The sequence below is a fragment of the Coffea arabica genome, chromosome 3c (genome assembly GCF_036785885.1).
Source record: "Coffea arabica cultivar ET-39 chromosome 3c, Coffea Arabica ET-39 HiFi, whole genome shotgun sequence".
Classification (NCBI taxonomy): Eukaryota; Viridiplantae; Streptophyta; class Magnoliopsida; order Gentianales; family Rubiaceae; genus Coffea; species Coffea arabica.
Window position 1 is genome coordinate 6,410,884 of NC_092314.1, and position 12,015 is coordinate 6,422,898.

At 35.8% G+C, this 12,015-nt stretch overlaps 1 protein-coding gene across 1 annotated transcript; it reads right to left on the minus strand.

The window, feature by feature from the left end:
• Positions 1–1,876: 1,876 nt before the first annotated feature.
• On the minus strand, positions 1,877–5,916 carry LOC113733710 (uncharacterized). The gene is made up of 2 exons (XM_027259900.2): positions 2,789–5,916; positions 1,877–2,581 (listed from the first exon to the last, which is right to left on the minus strand). The coding sequence occupies exons 1-2, from the start codon at positions 5,745–5,747 to the stop codon at positions 2,073–2,075; spliced, it is 3,468 nt and encodes a 1,155-aa protein (XP_027115701.1). The 5' UTR covers positions 5,748–5,916; the 3' UTR covers positions 1,877–2,072.
• Positions 5,917–12,015: the final 6,099 nt, after the last annotated feature.

Here is a 12,015-nt window from a genome sequence, read left to right on the forward strand (position 1 = left end):
AAAGCTAAAGGAAGCAGCAGAAGCCATCACAGAAGGAATCAAAGAAACCAGGCAAACTGGTCAATTTATTAAAGAAACAGTTTCTTCTAATGCTGGAACAGTAAACTCCTTAGCCATTTTGTTCAATTTTCGTCTTATGTTCTATCCCTCTATTCGTTAGTTTACTTTAGTAAAATACTACTAAAATAGTAAGTAGTAAATGCATGGCTTTAGGAACTTGGAATTTTTTTTTTATTTTTTCATGTGTTAACCTTTTTAATGTTGTGGTTGCTTAGGTAATCTCTGAGATGGCCAAAAAGGCACTTGAAAAGGCAGTAGATGCTTCGGAAGATGAGAAGGAAAAAAGCGCATGGGAAAAGGTCAAGGAAGCTGTGAAGGGGAAAAAATAGTTAAAATGACAATTGAAACATTTTGAAATTAAGCCTTCTATAGAGTCCATTGTTTGATTCGTAGCAATCTTTGGTTGTTCTCTTTGAATCCCTTTTGTTGATTTATGGTACTCACACAAAAGGGTTTTCTCCTCAACTTTCATCTTTTGTTTAGTAAGCAGTTTCATCTCATACCATAAGATGGCTTGAAAGTTGAAACTAAGCAATTCTTATTAGTATTTGAGGTTAAAATAACTTCTCTGATGAGTAATTCGAGAATCATTGATTTCTAATTTCTTTGTGTAACTAGTTTTTCTTCATCTTTTGAAAAATAAACACATTAATTTTATCCAAATATCACTTTAAAAGAACTTTATTTGATATTAGATAACTGCGTAAAAAAAAAAAGTTATATTCAGACGCGAGTCAATGAATTGTATATAGCATTAATTACATATATTCTTACTCTTAAAACTTATACAATATGTGGATTTAGAATGAACATGTGTCAATTTAGCTCCCCCACTTTATCCATTGTTACAATATCTTTTCTTCTTTTTCCTTTCTTTGGAAATTGTTACAGTAGCTTTATCAGGGGATGAAAACTATTTAGTATCAAGTTAAAGCAGTCTAGCTGCTGTTAAAGGACACAGCCTTACTAATTCATGCCGAGGTATTGAACTGTCTTCTCAACAACGGACTAAAACATTTCATCATTACGATTCCAAATATGGATCTAAGGCTATTAAAACCTGCAGGGTCTTCATCAAAGTCATGTTCTTTTGAGAAAGAGTTGTCTTATGTAAATAGCAAAAAAGGAAGGAATAAAACTTTGGAAATTGAACTCATACTAGCCAGGAATGAAACTGTTGCATGCTTGATTACCAAATAAGGAAAGAATCAGTAAAAGGCTGAAACATTAAACAGCCTAAATCATATAGGACCACATGCATGTCACAGGCCTCACTTATATGGTCTTGTCTGAAGAACCTCAAGGTGGGCTCTGTACATCATGGATCATGATTCTCCATGTCTTGTATGAAATGGACGAATTGATTTGAAATCTCTGCCTGGAAAATTTTCTGTACATTTCTACAATTTCATGCAAGGTTAAAGAATAAAGCTAGGTTGGCTTTGGAGTGACCATTAGTTTTTCAGTCGAAGAACTTTTGGCAATTGTCTTCTGATTCATAAGGAACAATTTTGAAACAGCAAAAACAGGACCTAGCTAGGAAGTTTTTGAAACAGAAATTCTTAGAGGTGAATCAGGTTTTGATGGGAGTCCACTGGGCCAGGAAAGTAATGGAAATTTGTTGTATGCGTGACTTTTTACACCATTTTCAGAAGTCAAAAACATTTTTTTGTTTCGTCATGGCTATCCAAATTTCCTCATTTTCTTGGACATGTCTTTGGTGAGTCCCACAATATTTGTTTGCACTTTGCAAGCTGTAATTGAACCTTAAAACCTGGGGATAAAAGTTGATAGGTTGACCATTGCATGTAGTTCATCAGTGACAAAAAGCCAAATTTGCAAACGTTGGCTTCTTTCTTCACTCCTGCATACATTTGTAACTGTAATAGCTATCTTCTCCTTCTTTACATCAGACTAAAGAACAAACAAAACCGCAAAAAATAGATAGTAAATAGACAAGCATCTTCAATGCCACCTCTCTAGTTCTAACCACCCATTTATGATCACTACAATCACATTTTGACATTAGAGGATGATGAATATAGTAATGAGGAAGCTGAGAAACTTGTGTTATTGCTTTTGGGAAACAAGTTTCGATTTGCCTGTGCCGAAGAAGAAGTTGCTTGGACATTACTTGGCTTCTTAGTTCCTTGATCACCTGCTGCTGGAGAGCCCTTGATTAGAACATCAACTTTTGCATAGTCCTCTCTTTCATTCTTGATTTCCTTGAGCATTGCTGCCACATCTTTCATTGTAGGCCTTTCTTCAGGGGATGCGTTTACGCATAATAAGGCTATGCCTAATGTTTGTGTCATTTCATCAATCTCTGATTCAGGCCTGGATAGTAAGCTTGGATCATGGATTTCCAAACATCCATTTTTCTGTCTCACCCAATCTGCTATGTGGACTCCATCTGGAATTGTTGGATCAATTGGTTGTTTCCCAGTCAAGACCTCTAACATGACCACACCATAGCTATAAACATCGGTCTTTTCTGTGATCTTCATCATGTAGCCATATTCTACAACAAAATCGCATGAATTAGTTTAGTATGGCCGATGATAATGCAGCCGAAACAGATTTCAGTACATAAGCAATGGAGGTCAAATATTCATTTAGCAGAAAATTCACAGATGTATCTGTATATCAAGTGAATTTACATAAAGTGTATTAAACATGAAATGTGACATACATTTTATTTACTACAACAAGAAAGAAAGAAAATTACCTGGAGCAATATAGCCATAGGAACCTGCAACTGTATTGGATGAGCGAGCAAAATCGCTATCTTCAACAAGCTTTGCAAGGCCAAAATCAGCGATATAAGGCTCAAATTCAAGACCAATGAGAATGTTATTGGCCTTAATGTCTCGATGAACAATTGGAGGGACACAATCATGGTGTAAATAAGCCAGTCCTTCTGCAGCTCCTAAAAGAATTTGATATCTCAGTTCCCATTCCAGAGGACTTCCATTTCTCTCATGAAGAAGGCTGCCTAAGCTCCCATTAGGCATATAATCATACATGAGCAATCTAGTGCTTCGATTCCAACAATAGCCTAGGAATCTTACAATGTTCTTATGCCTGATTGCGCCAAGTGTTTTTATTTCTGCTGAGAAGGAATCACGAACACTACACTTCTCTTCACTGCATCCGTTGGTTGAGCCCATTGAAGATGGCCACAGCTTCTTTACCGCAATAACCTCACCGTTATCCATATCTGCCCTGTAGACAACTCCAGAACAACCTTTTCCAACCACATTTGACTCCACCAGGCATTTTAACACCTGATCAACAGAGAAATTTAGTTTCTGGAATGGAATGAATTGCCAAGGCCATGACTCTCCCATTTCTGAATCATCACCACCTTTCAAACTCCTACGTGCTCGGACAACTGCAAATGTTCCCATGACCACCATTGCAATTGTCAGAGTGACAAGCAATGCAATTGCCACTTTGAGTCTCCTTGACCTCCTCATATTATTCTCATTTTTGGCTACTTCAATGCCAGCCACATTGCCCTGGAAGCAGGAGTCCTGCCCAAAGGAGCACAGGCCTTGATTCCCTGCCAGGTCCGATACAGATAACTGCCGAAAGAACTTGTTGTCAGGAAGATAACCAGACAAATTATTGAATGACACATTCAGAGAGACGAGATTATCCAGCATTGCTAGTGGGGTCAAGTTTCCTTCAAGGTTATTGTGTGAAAGGTCTAGTATGGAAAGCTTGAAAAGTGAAGATATCTGAGCAGGAATTGGCCCAGCGAGCCCATTGCAGCTCAGGTTGAGAGTAATTTCAAGGGATTCAAGTTTGCTCAGCTCCAAAGGGATCGGACCAGAGAGCTTGTTGCTACTAAGATCTAGAAACTGAAGGCTTGAACAGAGGCCTAGTGAAGGAGGTATTGATCCAGAGAACTGATTTTCACTCAAGACTAGCTTGTTTAGAGAAGCAAGACGACCAAAGCTCGCTGGTATAGGACCAGAAAATTGGTTCACTGAAACATCCAAGACTTGAAGCCCAGACAGAGATGACAATGCATTAGTCAGGGGACCTTCGAGCGTATTGTTGCTGAGGTCTACCATCTGTAGCTCTGTGCAACTTCCAATCTCATCAGGTACTGATCCAGAAAGGCGATTACCAGACAACTCAAGAAAGTTCAAGATTTTAAGGCCCCCAATTTCTTTAGGAATTTGACCTGTAATCCTGTTGCTTCCAAGCCTCAACCTTAGCAGAGAACTAGAATTTCCTATTTCGGGAGGTAATGTGCCCGAAATGTCATTAGAAACCAATAGAAGCTTTGTAAGGTTTTGCAATTGGAACAAGCCCGGAGGAATACTACCAGTGAGTGAATTGTGAGATAAATCTAGAGCCTGTAGGCTAGCACAACCAGTCAAACTTGCAGGTATGCTTCCTTCAAGCTGGTTTTCCCAAGCAAAAAACACTATGAGGTTAGATAACTTTCCCAGCTCAGGTGGTATCAAACCTGATATCTGGTTAGTATCAAGCTGCAACTGCATGAGATTTGTCGCATTTGACAGAACCGAAGGAATTGATCCAGACACATTATTGTCACTAATCATAAATTCTTCAAGCTCAACAAGGCCACCAATAGACCATGGTATAGTCCCGGACAAAGAGTTCAAAGATAAATCAATCATTGTCAATTTACTACAATTCCCAATCTCCTGTTGAATAACCCCAACTAGATTATTCTGCCACAACAACAATTTGTCTAGATTTTTGAGCTTGCCAAGCTCTGGTGGAATTGAACCAGAAAGGCTATTTTCATACAAGTACAAGTTGACAAGCTCGGAACAATTCCCTATTTCAGGAGGGATCTCTCCAGAAACCATTGTAGTATAAATAGACAACGTCTTCAATTTGGTAAGCTTACCTAATGAAGCAGGCAGAGAACCGGAAATCCTGGTGTCTGCGAGGCCTAAATTAGTCATGTTACCACAGTTTCCAAGCTCATCAGGGATTTTTCCAGCGATGTCCTTATTGCCACCTGCTCTCAGAATTTCAAGATTTGGTAACAGACCTAATTCAGCAGGTATGCTCCCACCCAGACGGTTGTCAAACAGATAAAGGTTCTTCAGGCTTTGACAATTGCTTAACTCAGCTGGGATTTTCCCTGTCAGCTGATTAGAGTTCAAGAGCAAATCTTGGAGATTCTGAAGCTTGGCAATGCTTGTTGGGATGCTCCCCACAAGGGTATTTGAATTCAAGTCTATAGCTGTAAGTGCAGCACAATCCCCTAGTTCAGAGGGGATAGTTCCAGTAACATTTGCATCAGATATCACAAGCTTTTGGAGGTAAATGAATGAAGAAATATTTGAAGGCAAGGGAAGCTGAAGAGGGATGGATTGTATATTAATTTCAGAAACAAGTCCTTGTGAATTGCATGTTATGAAAGCCCATTTGCATGGATTTGAGTCACGCAAATTCCAGCTTGAAAAGCCCTGAGGTGGTGAAGGAGAGGAATGCAGCCATGAGTACAGAGCTAAACCTTCATGATTGATGGCTAAAGCAGTTGGTGTAAGGAGATTGATCAAAAGGGCTGAAAGAATAGTGAAAGAAAGGAAGAATGGTGATAAACAGGTAGTAAAGAATGAAGGGAAGAAGTTGTTTTGGCTGAGGTTGTAGGAGTAGTAGTGCAGCTGCTGCCTCGAGCTGGGCATCGACATTTGCCTCAATTTCCAAACCTTTCTTCTCGGGTTTGCACCATTTAGGTTTTGCTGTTCCTCTCTCTATCTCTGTGTTGTCTTGCAACAACAACGTCTTTTTCTGGTTTTTGCTTCTTTCAAACTCAAACTCTTAAACAGAAAGTGTGAGGTTTTAACACTTACCTAATTCCTTCACATAAACAAACCACGAAAGTAACCATTAAACAAAAGAGTTTTGTCAAACCCAAGATAATAAAAAAGTTGATTAAAGAAATAAAGGGCTGTAAAGCTAGCTAGCTACTACTATACTAAAGAAAAACAAAGACGAATAATGAAATCAAGAAGCAAGGAATACCTAGAGATTAGCAAGTTTCTGCAGAAGCACCACCACCCCCACTTCAACATGACTGACCATTTCTTTCGGTTTTTTAACTTCACCTAGGATCCCACTCCCTACTAGTGTGTGTTTGTGAGTGTGAACAAGTGTGTGAAAGATTTAGCAATTGTTTTTGTGGTGCTATGCAATATATTAATGCAGAAGGCTGGTCAGATAAGTGATGCATGGATTTGGTCACGCGCAGGTGCTAAGCAACAGCTGTCCCGTGACTTGATTTTTTCTGTTAATGAAATTGTTGATTTCTTGATTGTATAGCAGATTTCTCTATTGAGTTTTGCCTCTAGTATACATGATTCAGCACAGCTGTATAGGCTGAAATGAGTGTAAAAGGGCAGATATATAGCTTCATCCAGTTGAGAATTAATGCAGAGGTTGTCTTCTTTCTCCGTTTCTGTCTTCTCCCCAACTCCTTTTTCAGCCTGTTCATGGCACCATAATCGACCCTGAAACTGATTTTCAATTTTCTTTAGTAGCAGTAACACATGCCGACTCTGAATACACAAAAAATGATGATATGCATACAACGAAAGATACTCATCATGATGGGGTGAAATAGTCTGAATTTTATATGTTTCTGTACTATATCCACATCTCCTAGGAATCAAATCAACAAAAATGGCAAGTTTTATTTTAATTTTTACTCCTAGTGGTAGTGAAATTCGAAAGCAATTTAGAGTTGAATAATGGTAGTGAATCTTTATGGATGGATGCACAATGATGAATTACCATAACTGAGAATAGTCCATTTTCTGTTGGGGGGAAAAAACAAAGTGTAGGCCATTTTCTTTTTTTATGTTTAATATATGTTGGAATTGTCAGGATTGAATCTCTGCAGGAAGATAAGGCTAAAATTCATTTCATCATAATCGTTTTACAATTAATCCATCAAACTTTTCCTCTTCTTCAAAAAAGAAATCCTTTTTATTCCAACAAAAACAAGAGTCAAATGGATCCATGTGATGATGAAAAGCTCTTCTTATCTTAGAATTCAGTTTTGACTTGTCATCTTCATCCTCCCCTCTTAAACAAATGAAAGAACAAAACAAATTAGTAGTGATAGACAATTTAAGAATTTATATATATATATAGGCACACACTTTTATTGGTCTAATTTTCATGGAAAAAAAATGTGATTATCCTACTAATCTACTTTTTTATTTATTTACCATCAAGTGTCAAGGAAGATGATTGAAGATTGCTAATGCCGCAAGCCTGCTAAACCCAAGGGGAAGGCCATGCGTAAAAGCATGATTTGCATGATAATGTAGATTAATTTTGTAAAACAATCATTTTTCTTAGGAAATGTCAAAATTAATTCATTAAATATTTAGTTAATTATTTATGCACTTTAAAGCGCGTCGACTGCACGTGTCATTACTGCTGGTGAAAGGGATGAAACTATCCCTAAACATTTTGAGCTGACAAAACACAACGGAGAGTACATAGGAATTAGCAATGGCCATTAGATCCGATGAAATTTGTGTTTTTTATTATGCATTAGGAGACAATTCTGAATACAATTAATTTAAATCTACTTATTTTAATTTCCGTGGCTCAGAGTAAGTATGACCTTTTTTTTTTTAATGAGCAAGTAAGGAGAGTCACCTTACTCACTATATATTTTTTTTTACATAAAATAGAATAAATCTGCAATGGCATAAAGAGCAAATATCTTGCTTGAATTGCTATTTTTTGAAGTTTTTGTAGAAAAATATACTAAATGAGATAAAAAGGTGATTGGAAAATGTAGAACTTTTTTAGGAAAAAATGGCTTTCCAAATGAGGCCTAACATAGGGGGCTCACAAAAATATAAATATTTATCCAAATCTATGTGTAGTAGCAGAACTGCTTATTAATAATACATTTTTTTAGCAAATTTCAGAGACGTACTTTGAATTACAGTCTCTTCTCTCTCTCTCTCTCTCTCCCTCACACACATAAAAATTTTGTGTCACTGAATGCTAATTCATTAGTAGATATACTAATTAAATGACTTTAAATTTCTTTGTTCAACTCTCAAGCATTTTTCTTTTTCTATTCTCGCTTGTAAGATTTATAGTTTCTCTTGAATTGGAACATGTATCAACACACAAGACTTGATAACCAAAAAAAATGTAAATTTTATATACACTGATAGTATATATATTATCATCGATAATTTTCTGATACGTGTGTTAATGTTGAATTTTAAATTCAAATTTGTATAATTATTATTTATCTAAAATTGACTGACAGTATATATGTTGCGAGTATAAGAAAAATTAATCCAAAAAAATGAAGGAAATGAAAAGTTCAAATTGCCCCTTGAAACAAAATCTTAGAAATAAGAAGCATACAAGAAAATCTGTAGGTCCACACGTGTTGACAATGATGGTAATTGGTAGATTGTAGTCAGGAAGGTCTTGTTGGCGAATCAAAACCCCAAAGGGTGGGACCATACGAAAGTGGGCTCAATCACCATTCTAAAATCCTAAAAAGAAGTACTAAAAGAATTTGGGCCCCAAAAAAACAAAAAAGTTGTCCAAAATTTGGAGTTAAGTGGATTGGGTGGACTGGATACTGATACCTTTTACTTACAACATATTCCAGAGTTTGAGGCCATATCACGTGAATGGAGGAATCAAATCTATATATATATATATAGTTTTGCCCACTAATCGTTGACTAACCCAAATCCCTTTTCAACATCATTATTGATCATGCCATTTGTGAATTTATCCTATCATTCCTTGTCAAAATAATTGCACGAACATGTATAGATTTGGAATAGCAAACCTACTTCAAATGGTTATTACCACCTGCTAAACTCCTACTATCATTCAACATCTTTTATTGACAACATTTACATAACGAGTACCTTTAAGGGAATCAGTTAAATGAGATTACAAGTGTTAAATTTTATGGATTTTTATAATCAGTGTTTTGAAGTATTCGTTGAAGGGCTTTTCTAATTGGTGTCAATCATTAATATACCTAAAATTTACCTAATCTATCGTATATATATACATAGACTAATTATTACCTGCCCTTACATTTATGTGACTTCTCTGTTTAATCTTACCTACTCTCTTTTGTATTTATTTATTTTTTCTAATTAATTTTATATTTTAAAAAATATGACACCTGAATTATATTATAACGAGTGCCCAATGAACATTCGTTAGACATACCCTTCATTAAAATTCTTAAATTGTACTTGTGAATGTTACACAATTATATTTATTAGTGCCTTTTATTTTCTCAAATTGGTCTTGCTCTTATCAAATAATTTACATTTGAATCTATCTGCGGGCACTGGTTAATCAAACCCAATTTCTAGATAAATTTTTTAAATTTTATCATTGGAAGGGATATTGCATAAAAGTATTTGTACGGTGTTTCAAAAAGTAAGTCCTAATAATCTTGATATAACTAAGAAAAATATAGGCACTCGTGGGTTTTATGTGGAAATTTTCCTTTTATTCATGATCTAGGCATAGGTAGCAACCCATCCTATAATTCTTCTCGTTGCCTCTAGTGAGAAAGTTATCCCATTAAAAAAATGAATTGTACAATACAAAATAACATAAAAACACACATATTAAAAAATTTAACCTTTCCTTTCTTCCAATTCTCCCTTTAAGTCTATATGGTGAGAGTTTCGTTACAATATACATATATAATGTATGTATATTTATGTATAATGTATGTATGTATATAGTGCATTATTTGTGTGGTAGAGAACAAAAATATTCTTATAATTGTGGGATTAAAAATGTAGATGGTAAAGTCCCACTGAAAAATGTGGGACTATGGTCTATGGATGATTCTATGGTCCAAAAATATAAAGCTAAACGGCGCAGCTCGCAGCCCCTATATTTAGGGTTATGACCTTGGGAACCTCCCCAATGGATCTAGCCACCTTGTTCTTCTGTCACCACCCTCACCTGCCCAACTAAAACCCTGATTTTATTTTTTCCATTTTTGACAGGACTGAGAAAATACCCTGAAATTTCTTCTTCAGTTGGGCAGTGCAAATTATTTAGTTATAATAGCCATGAACTGCTCATATAAGAGAACTGCAGGTATGATTTCGATTGTTGATTTGGAGGCAAAAAATGTAGGGTAAGAAAATATAAGAAAGATATCTAAATCCTGACTAAACCTAAACTAAGTACGTGAGAATTATCCAAAAGATGGTGCAAGCATTGCTTGAAGTTTGATGCATCATAGTCCATTTCTTGAAAATTAAACTCAAGACTGTTTTTTCTCAGCATCTTCACACAAATCTTCTCGTAACCATTAAACTGACTTTAAGAGCTCTTCCTGATTATTGGATCGACAAGTTTTGCAATAAGCTTCTATTGCCTATATAGTGCCTTCTGTCTCTTTCTTTATATTAGGTCCTTTCTCAATTCTACAAGTATTACAGAAGAATCTGCAGATTTTTCAAAAAGTTGAAAAGTTTTATTGTGTCGTGTAAAGAAACTGCACTAAATTTTCTGAAACAGCTCTAAGATTACATTGAGCCCATAAATAGTTGGGTCAAAACTATCATTGATTGATTCTGCCCAACTCCAAAAAGAAAAAAAACGAGGTACAAGATAATGAAAAAGGGTTAACACTAATAGCAAAAACATGGTTGAAGTTGATTGAGTTACATTTTGCGTTCTATAACAATCTCCATACACTACTTTGCAATGATTTCCTAGTCAAAAAGAAACAGCCTAACATGGTTCATAGGACACCCTAGGTGTGGAAAATGCTTAGGGGAAAATGTGTGACAACTCATAAAGGACCAAATAGGACTAGTTCAACTCCCAAATATGATCACATCCAAACAGGAAAAAATGAAAGAAAATGGAACTCTGTCGTATTATAGTGAACTTGCCATGCATTTTCATGATTACATGTGATTATTAGCTGACTTTATAGGTACTTGAATATGAGAGTTTGTTGTAACTGAGAGGGAGGCAAGAAGGGTCGTAAATTCGTAATGAAGAGAAGCTGCTTGCTAACAAACATGGTAGAATAATTATGAAATTCTCGTACCTAAACTGGTAGCATCTTCAGAAGTTAGCGAAGCAAATAAATTTCAGTCAACAATAACTTCATTGTTGAAGTTAGCAAGATCGAACCTTGTCTTTTTTGCATGATGTCCACACCACTTGGGAGTCCGCTAGTGTTGGAATAGTCAAAAACAAAAAAAAAAACCTAAAAACCAAAAAAAAAAAAAGATAATTTACCATATCAAAGCAATTTGGGCAATCATGTGTGAAGCCAATAATTACGTGCTTTACAAAAATTCTTTGGAGTAAAATATTGACTGTCTTGTCTAGGTGTGTTTAGTTTTTCACTTTTTTCCTTCAAATGGTTTTATTTATGAATCGAGCCTCGGAAATGAAATTGTGGACAGATTGGTATTACCTAGGTCTGCAAACGAGCCGAGCCGAGTCGAGTTTTGAGCTAATCGAGCCGAGTCTCGACTAAATTTTACCAAACTCGAGCTCGAGTTCGAGCTCGACGAGCTGGCAATTTTCGAGCTCGAGCTCGACTCGAATCAAGTCGAGCCGAGCTCGAAAAAAATAAAAAAAAAATATTTTATTTTTAAAAAAATAAATAAAATAATATTTTTTCTGCATAAATAATAAAATATTAAGGATATATACGTAATTTCACTATGAAAATAAAAAATAAAAATATATATATAATATACGTAATTTTATTATTAAATAAAAATAAAAATATATATATATATATATACTCAAGCTCGCGAGCCCGCTCGCGAGCTAACGAGCTTAATATTCTGAGCTCGAGCTCAACTCGAGCTCGATTAATATCGAGCTCAACTCGAGCTCGATTAATATCGAGCTCAACTCGAGCCGCTCGTGAGCGGCTCGATTCGTTTGCAG